Below are 17,194 nucleotides of genomic sequence, written 5' to 3' on the forward strand. Positions count from 1 at the left end.
TATCTGTCAAGCCAAAACCGTTGGCCCCCCTCACGCTCGCTCACTTGTCCTTTATCACCCCTGAGGATGGGGTGAAACGCGGGACCATAGAGGACCGATAAAGATGCTTGGCCCCTGCTTGGCCCCTAAACTTAGCAGTCAGACACTGGCCACAATAGAGGCCTGTCAGCTGCTGATAAGGCCAGAACGCTGTGAGCTGGTGGTCAAGAACAGCCTGTGGAGAGAAAACACACACACAAGATTAACATTTCACATTGACACACATTCTGGATTTCTTTTTTTCTAATATAAAAGATGGAAAAATTTTGTTCTTCAAGTAATTTTATAATTTATTACTGAGAGAATATTAATAAAAGTTAGTAAATAATCACATTTTCTCAATTTTTCACAAACGGTAGTGTGTACTGCATTTTTCAAGCTTAAAACAAACAAAACAAAAACACTTATTGTATGAAAAATTGTATGATCAAACAAATGTTTCTTTAAATTGTGTTTATCAATAACTACAACATCTGGTCCCAAACTAGCTAACTTCTACTGAATACATAATTTAGGCTAAATGTGCAATTTTCATTTTATTTGTGTTAGTAATATTTTCATATATTTGTAAATGTAAAAAAAAAAAAAAAAAAAAAAAAAAATATTAACATTAAATGATTAAATAAAATAATTAACATTACTTTAAGGTTATTTTAGCAATAAACATTAATTTAACATCAATGTACTGTATTTCTATTTATTATTAAGTGTATTTAGACATGTCCCAAATTAAATATTTTAATGTATACATGGTCTTAAACTTTATTTTAATGTTATTGATTATGTGTTATTGATTATGTATTGAAATATTTTAAATGTTATACATATTTAGATACATATTTTAAAATGTTAATGTTATTTTAGCAATAAACATTAATTAAACAATTTAATAAAACACAAATCAATTTATTCTTAATTGTTTTATTTCTTTTATTATTTTTAGGCATGCCCCAAATTGTATTAACTATTTTATTTCAACCCCATAGAAAATAAATAGAAAATAAAATGCATAACAGAATTAATCCCTTTGTTGAAAATAAATAAATTGACTTCATTTAAGTTTTAAACCCTATTTTGTACACTTGCTCGAGGTGCTGTTATAAAATGGCCATTTCTCTGAAACATTTGCATATAAATGTTTGTGCAAAAAATCAAACATGCAGGAAGGAGTTAAGTGAATAAAAGACAGATATCTGTAGATGACAGTAGCAGCTCTGTCTGTCTGCATGGCTTAGAGTGCTAGAACGCAGACCTGCGGGTGTGTGTCCAGCGTCTCCCGTCTGATCAATCGTGACGGTCCGCAGGCCTCACACACTCCTCTTTCTACACACGCTACCCTGATTTCCTCTCCCGCCACTGATAGAGATCATGTCTTTCTTGCACATACAAAACAGGTCATTTACATGACAAGAGACCTTTTTACACTCCTGAGGGGACGGGAGGAGGGTGACGGGGGGAGACCTCTACACACAGGAAACAAAACAAGAGGGGGAAAAAAGACAAAACAAAAGGAAAGGCTTTTACTGTGATGGTTGGAGAAGAAAGCGCTTTAATGCAGGCCAGCGCTGCGCTGGAAATTAAGGGATTTCAGCATCTGTCCGTCGAGTGTTTGCAGAATAACCTCACACACCCCGCATGCTTTTGTTCAGACGTCGTCACTGTCCTCTCTTCATTCAATGGTATTCATTTCTGGACCGAAAAAAAGAACAAAAAACTGGACAAAAATAGCCTCATTATCCAAAATGGACAAGATCTGTTCTACACAGGGTCTGTTCTTCAAAAGAGCACAAATCAAATATAGCCGGACACATTTTCTATACCTGAAAGAGTATGAGCATCTGTGTTACTCGTTTATATAATGTCAAAATGTAGAAAGTTGATCAAAAAAGATGTTTGATTCTCACTTGTCTACTGTAACACATTTCTCTCTCGTGCTTGTATTTGACCAGTCCTCATCTTCGATTCAACAATCTCACTCTCATCTCCACTCACGGTCTTCCAGATCGCTGCTCTGATGATAACACGAGATTTCTGGCTACAAGGTGAGCGATGCATTACAAACGAGAGGCATTTAGACTCCGAGCGGCATATTTCCACTCCACTAGAGAGGGGGGAAAATGCGTTATTTCCATTCTATCATACAGATGTGAAGTGCTAAAGCATTAAAGCTGTTCTGGCCTCTCATTGAAGTCCAAACTTGAAACATTGACTTATATTTTAATATTGCAATCCAGAAAGTCAATTAATTATAATAAACATTATTATTATTTTCTTAGGAGACCAGTTTAGAAGGCAGAATTGCATAGCTCCAAAAAAAAAAAAAAAAGTACCATAAAGAAGTCAGTGGAAAATTGCAAAAATTTATACAATTTGTTGAATGATCAAAATGCAGAAAGTTTGAAAATGATGACTGCAAATGAGATTTGAGATTTATAGTTTTGGACTGCTTTCATGACACTTTTATACAGTGTAAAACATGTTATGCCTAAAACAAGAAGAAAAAAATCAGTCTTAAAGGGACACTTCACCCATTTGCATTAAGCTTTGTATTGTTAGAAACCCAGTCATATATTATAATAAACGTGGATTTTTCATTAATTTTTCCCTGAGATGGGAGAAATAAGGATTTAAGTGTTTTACTTCCTGCTTATTATGACGTAAAAATCATCATTTTGCGTCATAATAAGCAGGAAGTCACATTTCATTGAAAAGTGTAGAGACTACAAACACTAGCTCCTCATTATTCCAGGGGGCGGGACCCGCTCACGCTACAGGCCTATTACAGATCAGTGGGTGGGACTTCACTTTCTGAAACTAAAAGCAATATCCTCCATCTTGTTTGGAAGCTAAGCTAACAGGCACTGTGGAGCAAGCTGTGAAGATATGACAATAGCGGAGGGTAACGTTACTCAATATGATGTAGAAGAAGAGGATTTCGGAAGTCTGATGCTCGAATCAGGTGTTTGTGGCTACCTTTACAAGCCGCATAGCGAAGAGCAGCCGAGGCAGAAGACCTGCCTGTCGCGGACGAGAAGCCCAGACTGGCTCGAGCTGGGGGCGGACTGGTGGCGCCGGTGATCTCACTATGCAACTACGAACCGCTACGAACACAGAGATAGAGTCCGTCTGCTGCAAAGCATTTAAACGATGCCAATTTCTCCTGGACGAAATCTCTGAATCACACGAGGACACGGACGTTTGTGTTGTGAACCATCCTAGTTTCGCACCGCATCTGACTGAACATCCCGGTAACGTAACCATGCAATAATTCACCACTTCGAAAGAAATACAAATGAGGAGTAATTCATTAATGAGTTCGCCAACTAACTAACGTTAGACATTTTGTGTGAAATGAATTTCAAGCTCCGGTGGTAGCTAGCCTTATGGACGGATGAGTGATTCATATGCGTCAGAGTCTCACTAGTAGCCTTGTTGTTTTCAACTGCGCTCTCTAACTGGTAGGCGCGGCTTGGGAGTGGCCTCCTAGGGCAGCGAAGCAAGTGCATTCTGGGAGTTGTTGTCTTTCATCCACATAAGCCAAAAATACATTTTCTGGCTTTTCTCAGTCTAGAAAGCTCCAAATTCAAAAATAATTTCACATTTCTTCTACATAAATGACCTATTTTAAATACACATTCATCTTTCCAGAGGTGAAGTATCCCTTTAAGTATAAACTTAATTTTGACCATTTTTTTTTTTCCAGAAAACAACACTTAAGACTATGTCATTTGACTTCTTAAGTGTATCTTGACTAAAGAATGTTTAGATATTTCTACTGGAAAACATAATCATCATTTTTGGCAGAACATCTTATGTTTTTCTTCAAAGAGGAACAAATAATACTTGGCTGGAACGAATAAATCAAGATAAAATTGGGTGAAGTATTACTTTAAAAATGCTTTGGTCTCTCAGGAGATTCTGACCAAGAGGTCTTACCTTAAATTTGACATTAGTGTGGTTTCACTTCCTGGTGCTCGTGATGAAAAGCAGGAACTGAGCTGTTTATCATCACTTCTGTTAGTGGTTCTGCATGACTGCCACATCAAATCCAATCCACCGATCCAAACATCTGATAAGACACACTGTATCAGAGCTCTGGAGGAAGAGCTTAGACATGAAACCTTGATTCTCAGCATCTCAATTATAGCGTGAAACAGTGAATGAGTCAGTTAACCTTGAGCATTGAGAATCTAAAGCGCTTACACTGAAAGATTTCCTGATGTCCTTCTGGCCGCTCTTGAAGACTGCTCTTTTCACGGATGCTGGATCTGTTCCTCTACAGTCACTGCTACAGCGATCAGGATCAAGCCCAGCTGTCTTTGCGCTCCTGGATCAGTGTGGTGACGGGTAAGATGAAGGCCATCGACCGCGAGGACAAACACGTGGAGCTGATGGCAAATGGTAGAGTGAACTATGACTATCTGATCCTCTGCACCGGCCTGCAGTATCAGGTCAGAGACAAGCGACACAACATTAACAATTCAAATGAACCAAGATGTTGCTATGAATTATGAAATATGTATTATGTGCCAGCTTAGCTCAGTGTTTGCAAATTAATGCAATGCTAATTTGTTATCCATGCCGAGCACAATAATTAGTACATGATAAATCAGCTTGTGTGGATGCTGCTGTATTTGAGTCTGACAATACATTTGCAGAGAGAAGCTGGAAATATATAATCAATTAATTAATTGAAATCAATTTTTAAATATAGGTAAATCATTTAAATACAATAAGTATTTATTTATTATTTATGTTTATATATCTCTGACAGCGAGTTGACACACATACCCTCACTTGGCTTGAATTTCAGCGTGGGATTGTGCATAATTTTACTCATTCCCGCAGACTTTGTGCTCACACCCAAAGTGCGTGAACATAAAGCCACCTCTCAGTACTATATTGAGTTCTTTTTCATTGCTTATTACGATTCATCTGTCAAACACACAAAATAATGACAAAATGCAGATCTTGGCGAGTATTCACGCAAACACAGTCATTGTTTAAAGTGAGCATAAACAGTTGAGATTGAGAAAGAAAACGCATATGTAACAGTAGAATGGATCCGTGCGCCTTCTCTTAAAGTGACAGCAGCCTAAAATACCTGATGCCGTATTATATTAAAAATATCTAAATGGCAGTTTTTCCCCATGGTATCAATGTCAAAATTATGGCCAGTTCAAATGCTGACTGGCTAGTAACTCTAGAAAACCACTAGCCACAGTGGCTGGTGAGCAAAAAAGTTCATGTCAAGCCCTGTATAGATGTGTATATATATATATATATATATATATATATATATATTTCATTTCATTTTTTCTAATGACACTTCAGATGCCCAGTCTCACCAGTATGGACGTCATTGACCAGACCCCCAGCAGTCTGAACCGACATCATCCCAGGCACAGATCCACGTGGCCCGTTCCGTCTAACCTCTTCACCCTCAACGACCAGCACGACTGCTCAAACCTCCACCTGTGGCTCATGGACAACTTCGTGGAACTGACAGGTGCATTTATTGCAAATTTAAACAGATTTTATTAGCTTCTCTAGAGCCGAGTCTAGATCAGTGTGACATGGCAGACCTCTCTCATGCATAATCTCATTCACCAAGCCACTGTTATTTTAAAGCTGCATCCAACTGTCAGAGCATAACAAGTAGCTAATTAGCGTGAGTGAAATCTAATCTCCTTCCATCCATTTACAGGGGAATATTAATATTAGCAGGGTGAGCTAAGAATTAATCTCCACAGGCCGAGATGAGCCACCGCTATCTGTCTGATTAAGCCTATTATATTTACTAATTACAGCATCCTTTAATAATCCGGGAAGTAGCGCAATTATCAGTGAATGCTAATTATACCGTCTGCATATGAAAGATATCAATTTAGTAGCATGAGAATTTGTATTTGGGTCAACCAGAGAGGCATCGCTGGGCCTGGCTCCGAATAAGTTGTCAACAGAAATGAGCTGACAATAGTTTTGGCAGAAATCCTGTTGTGGTTGAAAACATCCCTGTGCTCTGAGGTTGAGTGCTGTGCGATGTGGCTGTGGTTCAGCACCATGGACAGGGCATTGAGCGCTGCATTCATTCACCACACAGATGATATGTAAATGACCACCATTACAACATCCTATTTAACATATACTGGCATCAATATGGCATTGCAGACAGAAGCTACAGGACTGCATGTGTGAGAGATGTGTAGAAGACAACGCCACGTTTATAAAACAGACAGTTCTGGCTCTCAAATGTAATTGGATGTGCCACGTTCAAAGCCACACACACACACACACATGTGACTGTTTTGATGCAAATTCAATATTATTTTGTATACATTAATGTTTTATTCTGATAATGGTAACAGCAATATTATGCTTTATTTTAAACACAGCCAAACTAATACTCATGTATAAAATGATTTCACAAACCAACCATCTGTCATTATACAGGATCATGCATGTGCGCTCTGTGTCATTTTGTTATGTGAGCTCCGACTGATTAGTTTTTATACTTGAGGACTCTAACATTAACATCAAAGGCCATCCTTCACAAAAGATGTCAATTAAATCAATCCAGCACTAAGAGGGTTTCTGACACTGTTTAGATGCAGCAGTGAAAGGACATCACTTCCTTCATCTTCTCTTCCTTCTTTCTTTCCTATCCTCAAACCTAATGGGACCTTCTCCAGGTTGCTAAGTGACCCTTCTCTGTTTCATAGCCACTGATATTATCTCTCCAAACGTCCGTAATAAATTGCTTCCCCTTCCCCCTTGTGGAGAGTAAATGGCCTTAAGTTTATTTTACTGTTAAGTAAACCATCTTTCTATTGGAGGGAATGTAACTTGATGAATTACCTTTGGTGTGGATGTGGAGGAAGTCTAGTGTCTTTTTACAATTATGTTGTCAAATCAGGCCACTTTATTAAATGCGAAGTGTGTAAGTGAAGCACCACCAAACGGACCTGCGCGTGTCTGTCCGCAGGTGATGCTGTGGTATATGGAAACACCATAGACGTGTTCACCTGTGTGGAGACGCTCATGCGCCTCGGTGTCAGCGGCCGCCGGATTCACGTAGTTCATCCTCCCAAAGACGACACATCTTCCTGCTTCCATGATGGCTTAGTGGATCACGCGGTGAAACAGGCTCTGGAAAAGGAGGAAGTCCAAGTTCATCATGACTGCCTGTTGAAGCAACTCAACGATGGACAACACACAGATCCTGTGACATCGGTGTCCTTCACCACTGATGGTCCGACCCTACAGCTGGAGTGTGCGGTTAGGAACAGAAAACATTCTTAAACATCAGTTCACATGTATAAAAGAGTCGTATTACACATGCTTATAATGTTAGTAAAGGATTTGGTGCCAAAAAACACAGTACCATTCAAAAGTTTGGGGTTAGTAAGATTTTTCTTTAAAATGTTTTTAAAAGAAGTCTCTTCTGCTCACCAAAAGGCATTTATTTGATAAAAAATACAGTAAAAACAGTAATATTGTGACATATTATTACAATTTCAAGTGATTGTTTTCTATTTGAATATATTGTCAAATGTAATTTATTCCTGTGAGAAGTTGAATTTTCAGCATCATTACTCCAGTCTTCAGTGTCACATGATCCTTCAGAAATCATTCTAATATGATGATTTGATGCTCAAGAAACATTTCTTATTATTATTGATGTTGCTGCTTCATATTTCCGTGGAAACCGGGATGAAATTAAACCGGGATGAATTAAAGTTATTAAAAACAGCATTTATTTGAAATAGAAATCTGTAACATTATAAATGTTTTTACTGTCATTTTTTATCAATTTAATGCATCCTTGCTGAATAAAAGTTAAAAAATAAAAAAATCTGACTGACCCCAAACATGTACATATTTTAGTTTTAAGACAAAATTTATTTTTATTAAACATTTCCTTTATCTTCCTGCTGTGCCTTTAAAACATTCTTTCACCCAAAAATGGACATTTAGATTTGAACAGAATGATTTCATACACCTTCAAAGTATTTTAAAAGATCAAGGACATTTGCGCTCTTCATGATATGAGCCGTTGACATGCGTCCATCAAATCTTTGTGTAATGGTTGTGGGATGTTTAGTCCATCATGATGTGGAAAACACTTTAAATGCTGCATGTTTGTCACTTGCATTAATTTTTTTACAGGTGTTCTTCAGCTTCTCTTGTAAAACTGTCGACCGCGACGCCTTCAAGGCTGTCAATGATGCCTGTTTAGTGTTCGATGGCCGTTTGGTGGTAGATACCACCTTTCATACCAACGACCCCTCCATATACGCCGCTGGCCCTTTGACCAAATACTCCCGCCGTTACCATGCTGACCAATGGAGCGATTCCTGCTTTAATTCCAAAGAGGTGGGGCAGAGTTTGGCATCTGTTCTCCTGCCCTTATGTGACCCGACCCTGGAGCGTCCCGCCGACCCACCGTCTGATGAGGAACAGCTCATTCCTCTCTACACTCAAGCCAAGATCCAAGGTCACTATTCTCCTTCTGAATTTCTGAATCACAAGCCCTGTACATTCAAGCAGGAGTTTAAGATGTTTAGCATGTGTTGTGTCACCCAGTTTCCCCACCATTTCATCTAATTCTGACCGACACCACACTATTGACAGTTAATTTGCATAATCTAATCACAGGCTAAGTGATTAAAGCATAATGGACCATCTGTTACACAGAAACACAGTGTCTGATATGAGATAAACTGCTTTATAATCATATTTGTGGTGTTCGGTGGGGAAATGCTATTAATTTTGTGTTTGTAAAAACAAGAGTTATTAGGAATAACTTGTACAAAATACTCTGAATTCACAGGGGGAAGATTACCAGGCGGCTACAATTATCTCCATGTCGCAAAACCGACATCCAGAGGCCTCGAAGCTCCATCAGCTCAGAAAGTACGTTTAAATTCTGCAGGTCAACATCAAATATTATTTTGCATCATATCAGAGAACAATCCTAGTAGATTACATGGGTGTGTTCACACTTGTAGTTCGGTTCTCTTGATTCTTTTGGTCCAGACCAAAAAAGAAAATGATACATTTAGGCCTGGTTTACTAAGCATTCACAATGTCTTTTTAAACACCGAACCCAAAGATATAAAAATTCTAATTTAAAGACAATGCTGTGTGTACATATGATGGAGCTGAGAATTCATGAAGAGCTTATAAAATGTGTAAAGGAGTCAAAACAGCGACAGGAATCTGCTGCGAGGAGACGCGGTTCTGTTGCCTGTACCGAATCGCATCTTGTGACATGGTGTCCCGTTTTTGGTTTGTTTACATGTCTTTGGTCTGTAGTGCTCATATTTCAGTCAAACCGCACCAGAGTTAGTTTGGAACCATCTTTACAGCGGTCTCGGTTCGCTTCTTTGGTGCACCAGGGTTCAGATGGCAGTGTTCACACTTCTTCAAATGAACCGCACTAACAGAGCAATCGCACCAGAGTCCGCTTTAATCGAACCAAACATGACAAGTGTGAACATAGCCTTAGAGTTGCAAAAACATCCATCTTTATTATCTGTCCTGCAGGGTCGTGACATGGTGACGGGCCGCACTGAAACGGGGAACTACTTTCATCTGCATCTCAGCCAGGATGATGTGGTGGAGAGCATCACATGCCTCTCGAAGAATGCACTTCCTGTCTCCAACCTCCTGTGTCTCTACAGGAAACACCAGCTGCTGCTGAATCACCTCTGCTCACGCTACCACGAGGGTTTGGTCCATGACATGTACAGGTCCAGCCTTGTCACATAAATCTTGCAACAAAAATTCATTTTTCTGTTACAGTCTAAATCAGGGCTGATCCTAAATTACAAAGTACAGCTTTCAAATCAAAGACTTATTTCAAATCTACAAATGAAGCAAAATTCTACAATGAAAAAACATTCTTAAAACCAATTTAACATGATACTCACCTTATTCATGCTGGAAAAACAAGGAATCCACAAGGAGTCCAATTTCACCCTAAAAACAAAAGGGGACAATATTTTGTATAAAGTTGCATTACAAATTTGTAATAGATCTGGATGTTTTACTGATAAGTTATTTTATATATATATGTGTGTGTGTGTGTGTGTGTAGTTTTCCCCCCTTTTTTTGTGGAGATATTTGGCCTACACATGTTCTTGTTAGATTCTCCCTAGAACCAGTTTTGATTGTTCATTTCAATACCGAAACAGCAAATCTAACAACTTGAATTAATGCACAGGATAATTTATGACACTCCAACCCGTAATCATATCTGTCCTCATCTGGTCACACTTTATATGAAGATTCATTTCCAACAGTGTGACCTCTGCTCCAAAACTTTCCCACCACTGACCCCTCACCACCAGAGCCTTTGTCCTGCATTAGTAATCTGTTTATGCAGGTGTGCAATCCGCTTCACCACACCACCAGGAGACAATAGTTAAGCCACCCACCCATCAGTGCTGATCACACTTATTAAAATGGGATTCTTCACTGGTCTTTTGTCGTGACTGAATGCGGTCGGCGCTCAATGTCATTACGGAGAACGGTCGATCTTAAAGACGATCATGAACATAATTGATCAACTGTGCTGCTATATGGAGGATGTTAGATGAACATTGTGAACATTAAAGTGACAGTTCACCCAAAAATTTAAGTTCTGTAATTATTTACTCACCCTCGTGTCGTTCCACACCTGCCGGCAGTTTTCCATGGAATGCAAAAGGAACAATTATCTTTATACAGATCTTCTCCAGACCATTTCAAACATGACATTACATGGTCTTTACTGTCACTTTAAATTTAATTCATCCTTGTTGAATAAAAGTATTAATTTCTTTCAAATCAAAAATCATACTGACCTCAAACTAGTCTCTTTGTTCCAAAAGTAACTTTTTTATTTCCTCTTTCCCCAGTTATTTTAAAGAGAACTGGTGCTTGGCTCTTTATCACGACCGCTTTGCTGACTTTGAACAGGAGGTGCGCCAAATCATGGACTCGGCCAAACTAGAGGTCGGTTTGCTTTACATCTATGTTATCTGTGTTTAAAGCATTTACCCTCTTTCCAAAACATCTGTTGAAGTCAGATAAACACGGTAATGCAAATACGTAACATGGTTGCACATGTACACGTCATGCACCGATCATTTTAATGCAATGTATTTTATACATTTAGCTCTGGTGGGCAGAAATGCAACCAGATCGGATGCAAAAAATAAAACAAACTGCAGAATAAAAAATGTGTTTGTCCACGTCTGGCAAACCATCTTGCAAAAAATTGGGTCTTGAATGTGGAAATAAATGTGGGGGGAAAACTACACAGGTTCTTCTAAAGGTGCATAAAGCGATTATAAGATACAATTAAAGAACATCTCACTTGTCACCCAAAAATGTTTGTTTTTTTAGAAGGAACACAAGATTTGCATATTTTAAAAACAAGACTTGTATTGTGTTTTGTCCTGATAGGGTGAGAGTGGTTCGGTGTCAATTCAAGAGGCTCTTCAGAAGATAGTGGACGATAAAGCAGAGTCCGATCAGCTGACGGGTCTCAGCGAGGGGTTTCAGAAAAGCGAGGCTTATTCTGCTCTGAGAAAGAGTGTTCTGGATTATCTGAGGTACAACAGATACCATCTGACTATGTACGCACGGCCGGGCCTGCTCTAATCAATATCCATTTTACATTTAGGGGCATTTATTCAGTACTTTATCTTTTGTTTCTTTATTTCTTTACATTTGCTGCACCATATGTTTGTGGGGTGGGGGGAAGCACATTGTGGGGGGTTGGGGTCAAAGAAGTTGAGCAAATAAATAAAGCTTCTGGTTTTGTCAAATGCAAATATTTGGTGTGTACTGAGTGACAATTCATTAAAAATAACTGACTTTGCTGGTTTGAATACTCTGTGTATGTGCTATCCAGTATAGGGTTGTATATTAAGTGGAGATCTGAAGGCAGCAGAGATAAGAGCAGCAGAATGAGAGCGCAGCAGCAGCTGTATGATAATGAATGTGGGGCAGAAAATCACAGGCGCATGATCCAACAGTCCACCGTCATATAGCTCATGTATGGGTAGTAATGCAACCAGATCAGATATTAAAAAAATTATAATAAAATGAAACTATTTCAGATGCAAAAACTATTTCAAATGCAACAAATGTGTTTTTCTAAAAGCTGGGTCTGGAATTCGGAAACAACAAAAAATGTAAAAAGGCAATAAAAAAAACTACACAGGTTTCTCTAAAATGCAAATCAAGTGAAATAGTAACATAAAATAAAAGGTTTGCACATCAGACATCAAGTGCAACAAATGTGCTTGTCTAAGTTAGGCAAGTAAACCATCTGGCCCCACAAAAAGATCTTGTATGTGGAAATTTAAAAAAGGCAATATGTTCCTCTAAAACGCTCACAACGAGTTATGAAATCACATACAACAAATGTGCTAGTCTGGAGCTACAATAACGCCGGAGATTACGCGAAATTCCGCTATTACGAGACCGTTGCATTGGAATGACATCATCACATGCACGAGCACAATGATGATGCTGCTGCTGATGATGGCACGGGTGAGTCTGAGACCGGAATGAGTCCGTTTGAACAGAAGGATGATGTGCGTCTGTCCCGGCAGCTCGCGCAAGCGTGTCTTTTGTGATGCAAACGAGAGGAGCCTCTTTTATGAATTATGTATGCGCGCAAAGAGTGATTAATACGTCCCGCATTCAACTGTCGCACATGTCCTAAGCCTGCAGGCGTCTGATTTATACATTTAATTAGTTTCGAGACAAATTACGCATGCACCTTGCAGCCCTTTCGCCGCACAAACTGATTTCAAGACATTTTTGTTAAACCGCGCTGCTTTGCAAACGCGAGTATGGGCCTATTAAAAATTGAACATAGCACGACTTCTTTGTTGCCATTTCCCCCTTTTTAATTTGAAATTCTGATGCTCTAAGAGTGAAGGAGCCCCTAAAGGATGCTGACAAAGGCAGGGCACGTGCGCATTGACGGGACGCATCAAAGCGTGAAAAGAGGAGGAACCAGCGTGTGCCTAAAGCATCCTAATATAATAAACCTCAGGTACATCTGCCCGAGCAATCTGCAGACCCTCCCATCTCCAAATCCATAGGGATTCCAGCTCCCTCTGATTGGACGAGGCAGCGAGGGGCGAGAACAATGTCATCATTCCTGCTTAAAAAGACTGCTGCTATGCCTCCGTGATGGAAAGATCACCGCACGCGGCCAAATATAGTACCAGGTGTGCCTCTGATTTCAACCCGTCTGAAGGCCCTTTCAGCTGGCGAAGATGCCCAGAGGATTTTTAGTCAAAAGAAATAAGAAAGCGACACCTGTTTCCTACCGCGTCCGCTCGGATGAGGATGAGCAGGGCGCGTTTCCAGCCGCGCAGCAGGAAGCGCTGTGCGCGCGCCGCCCGGTATCACCGGTGCAGTTCGGGAACCCCGAGACAGTCTACCGATCCATGTACAGCCCGACCCGACCCGTGAGCAGAGAGCACGAGAGGGCATGTTTGGAAAGGCGCTTCAATCTCGGCTCGCCTATTTCAGCGGAGTCCTTCCCGGCGGCGCCCAACAGCTCCGATCTCGCGCCGTTCGCGCCCGTGGATCTTAAAATCGGCACCAGCAACAGCAACCGAACCGGCACCACAACAACCACGAAAAGACCCGCACCAGACGCAGAGCGCAAAAGCAAAGCCGCGTCCAAGAGAGCCAAAGCTATGCGGAAACTGCAGTTTGAGGACGAGATGACCACTTCTCCAGTGCTGGGCTTGAAGATTAAAGAAGGTCCACTGGAGCAGAAGCCCAGATCTCAGTGCGCAGGAGGAGACAAGCCGCTCGGAGAGTTCGTGTGTCAGCTGTGTAGAGAGGCGTACGCTGATCCCTTCTCTCTGGCCCAGCACAAGTGCTCCAGGATCGTCCGGATCGAGTACAGATGCCCCGAATGCGACAAGCTCTTCAGCTGCCCGGCAAACCTGGCCTCGCACCGGCGCTGGCACAAACCCAAACCGGGGAACCCGGAAAGCAATAAGACGCCCGCGCCTGAAAAAGAGCACGAGACCTCCAGCGACAGGGACACTCCTAGTCCTGGACTTTCCGAGTCTGGATCGGAAGACGGTCTGTATGATTGCCCGCACTGTGGGAAGAAGTTCAAACGTCAAGCGTACCTGAAAAAGCACGTGACGGCGCTTCACGAAGCGTGCGATAAACCCCAAAGCCAAGCGCCTCTGAATCTCAGCGCGTCCGAGTGCCACCTGTGCCCGGTGTGCGGGGAAAACTTCCCGAGCAGAATGAGCCAGGAGAGGCACATCCGACTGCAGCACTCGGCGCAGGTGTACCCGTGCAAATACTGTCCCGCCATGTTTTACAGCTCACCGGGACTTACGAGACACATCAACAAATGCCACCCGTCGGAGAACAGGCAGGTCATCCTGCTTCAGATGCCGGTGCGTCCAGCCTGCTGAAGCTGTGCCTTAAACCAGTGCTTCCCAGTCCCAGAACAGTGCACATTTAGGATCTGACACAACTGTTTGATTATAGGAGGAAGAAGACGTCCAAAACGGGTCTGGAAGCACTGCCTTAACCCACAGAATCCTCCTGGATGAGCACCTGGATGCGAATCCTGATGGTTTCAAATCCACACTCTTAAAAACAAAGGTTCCGAAAGGAGGTTTTCGCAGCAACCACCATTTTTGGTTCCAGAAAAAAAGAAAAAAAGAAAGAAAAAAAGGAACCAGTTTTTTTCCTAGTGTGAAGAACATTTTAAAGTTCTCCATGGAAGCATCGATGTCAATGCAGAACCTTGATTTTGAACAGTGTAAGGTAGTTTATCTGGAGGAGGTACAACAGGTTAGACTGTTTGCTTATTTTTCTAGGATCTCCGCACAAGTGCTTTTAGCTTTTAGACCTAAGAATCCTAGAACATGCCTTGAATTCACAGGCTGTACATACGTTTCCATCGTTTCTAGCTTTAATAGAGCTTGTGAATCTGTGGACTTTGACTGTAGCTTTCAACACAACCTACTGACAAGGGTTTCTCCCTTTAGTGTAGCCAGAAATGCCTTGAGTTAGATCTCGACATGCTGTAAAACTGCCTTAATCATGTAAATGTTGGAGTGATTGCAGTTGCTGATATTAATTTTTATATTGTTATTATTATTATTGTGTGTGTAAATGTTTGTGATTATTTATCTTATCATTATTATTTATTTATTTCAAATGTTTTATTTAAATTATTTGCTTGCCTAATTCATTTGTGATTGATTTTTAAATTTGTCTCGACAGCCAAATGTTTCATTCATTGATCTAAAGATCGATCTTCGTCTGCTGAAAGTCTGAACTTCACCTTGCATTAGATACAATCGTTTATTAATTTATTTGTTACGTTTTTCATGTTCGGCGCTTGTGTGTTTCTGCAGTTGCTATTTGTCCAAAAATGCTTAAAATAATAATAATAATAATAAACAGTCCAAAAAGTCAAAATGGGATCCACTTTTGATGTGACATTCCAGTGCGTGTTGTCATGTGGAAACCCAGACACTGTGAACACAGAGAAATACATCATCATCATCATCATCTTATACAATGAAATGTGTCCAACTGGATTCTGTACCAAGATACGTCTGCACTTAATAAAACACATCAACCTAAAACAGTCTGTGTGTCCATGATTAATGACATCCTCATCACAACTGATTATTAACCATCATCAGCAATGAACCGCATCATAACTTTTGAAAACAGTTTTAAAAAAATATATAATTCCAATAGAATGTATGACATCATATGGAGAACAAATGGAATATTTGTACTTTTTAAATAGCCAGTTAAAAAGCTAAAAGGTGATTAAAATGGTCAGATGTTTTACTTTTCCACTGGTATAGGGCAGGAAATAGTTATATTAAAGATGTTATTGATGCAATTCTTCATCTAAAACTATTTGAAACATTTTTCTAATTTCAATAGAATTCGTGACATCATACGGAGACTAAATGGAACTTTTTAAATGATACTTTAAAAAGCTAAAAGGTGAATAGAAATGGTGAAAAACTCAACGGTGAGCAGGTACAGTATTTCTATGTTAATAAACTATCCAAAAATTACTAGCATATATATTTTGATTGAATAATTAAAATGATACATTTAAGTATTTTAATTAATTAATGATCAGTTAAACTATATAATGCACTGTAATAATGTTAATGTACTAATGAAAGTTAATAAATGGGGATGCAGAGAAAATATAAAAAAGAATTTACACTGGGAGTCTCTGGGTTGGTCGGTTGGAAGAAGGGAAATTATGGTTGAAATTCTTTGAAAATACTGTAATGAAAACAGAAAATAGCCTTGCTTGGTGTCGGCATGCAGGGGACTTTCAGCAGATCTGAAGAGAGAGTTCACCATAGACACCAAATCCCACAATGCAGCACCTCAGACACACTGCTGTTATGCAGACGCCTCCCAAAGGTCATGAGTCTTCACACACACACACACACACACACGGCCACAAACCTCCTCACTTCACAGATGAGAAATAGAGCCTTACAGATCTGACAGAAACTCATACAAAAATAACGTTATATGAGAGCCCGGGGCTAGTTGTCACATTTTGTTTCCCAATGACTGACTTTTCCACTGTTACAGGGCAGGATATGGTGATTGATCACATGTTGAGCCTTATACTGGGGCAAGTCGTCACAACAGGAGCATGCTGTTAATTGACACGGATTGGAGAAGAATTTTCTAGTTTGAAAAATGAAATGCTATCTAGAGTGTAAAACAAATCTCTATGTGTTTAATTGTGCTGCCTGTTATTTAATAGCCTTTCAATAAAATGTAAACCGTAAAACAAAAATATATGTACACATATAATACACAAGTGACATCTCGACCCGGCCTCATATTTATGATAAATGTTCTCGTCTACTATTCAATATGTTAATTATATAGTAGGCCTATGTCTCGTTTACATTTACATCTTGTAGAAAACCTGTTAGTGTAAACAGCATATATATATATATATATATATATATATATAATATAATCAGCACAAAAAATGTATACAAAAGTTAAGTAGAAATATTCAATGCAGTCTCTTAAGTAGCATGAACTCATACAAAAACTCATATTAATCATATGCACAAGAATTAGAAAAATGCTG

General features: G+C 39.8%; 2 protein-coding genes across 4 annotated transcripts in view; both read left to right on the forward strand.

Annotated features, from left to right (window-relative positions):
* The window catches only part of cfap61 (cilia and flagella associated protein 61), a 31,092-nt gene extending 19,289 nt beyond the window's left edge, over nt 1-11,803 (forward strand). For all 3 annotated transcript variants that reach the window (XM_082146951.1, XM_082146950.1, XM_082146952.1), the window contains 9 exons: nt 1,989-2,081; nt 4,322-4,490; nt 5,374-5,548; nt 7,025-7,317; nt 8,209-8,536; nt 8,873-8,955; nt 9,589-9,794; nt 10,944-11,040; nt 11,494-11,803. In XM_082146951.1, the coding sequence (XP_082003077.1) occupies nt 1,989-2,081; nt 4,322-4,490; nt 5,374-5,548; nt 7,025-7,317; nt 8,209-8,536; nt 8,873-8,955; nt 9,589-9,794; nt 10,944-11,040; nt 11,494-11,691 (1,642 nt within the window). In that variant the 3' untranslated portion in view covers nt 11,692-11,803. The remainder of the gene's footprint in view (nt 1-1,988; nt 2,082-4,321; nt 4,491-5,373; nt 5,549-7,024; nt 7,318-8,208; nt 8,537-8,872; nt 8,956-9,588; nt 9,795-10,943; nt 11,041-11,493) is intronic.
* Nucleotides 11,804-13,229: 1,426 nt separating this feature from the next.
* insm1a (insulinoma-associated 1a) lies at nt 13,230-15,686 on the forward strand. Its single transcript, XM_082146953.1, has one exon. It carries the CDS (start codon nt 13,326-13,328, stop codon nt 14,496-14,498), a length of 1,173 nt encoding a protein of 390 aa, XP_082003079.1. The 5' UTR covers nt 13,230-13,325; the 3' UTR covers nt 14,499-15,686.
* The last annotated feature ends 1,508 nt before the right edge of the window (nt 15,687-17,194 follow it).

This window comes from Leuciscus leuciscus (assembly GCF_965113295.1).
Source record: "Leuciscus leuciscus genome assembly, chromosome: 19".
Taxonomy (NCBI): Eukaryota; Metazoa; Chordata; class Actinopteri; order Cypriniformes; family Leuciscidae; genus Leuciscus; species Leuciscus leuciscus.

Bases quoted from the DNA above. Each gene is read 5' to 3' on its own strand.
- insm1a (XM_082146953.1), top strand. From the start codon at position 13,326: ATGCCCAGAGGATTTTTAGTCAAAAGAAATAAGAAAGCGACACCTGTT.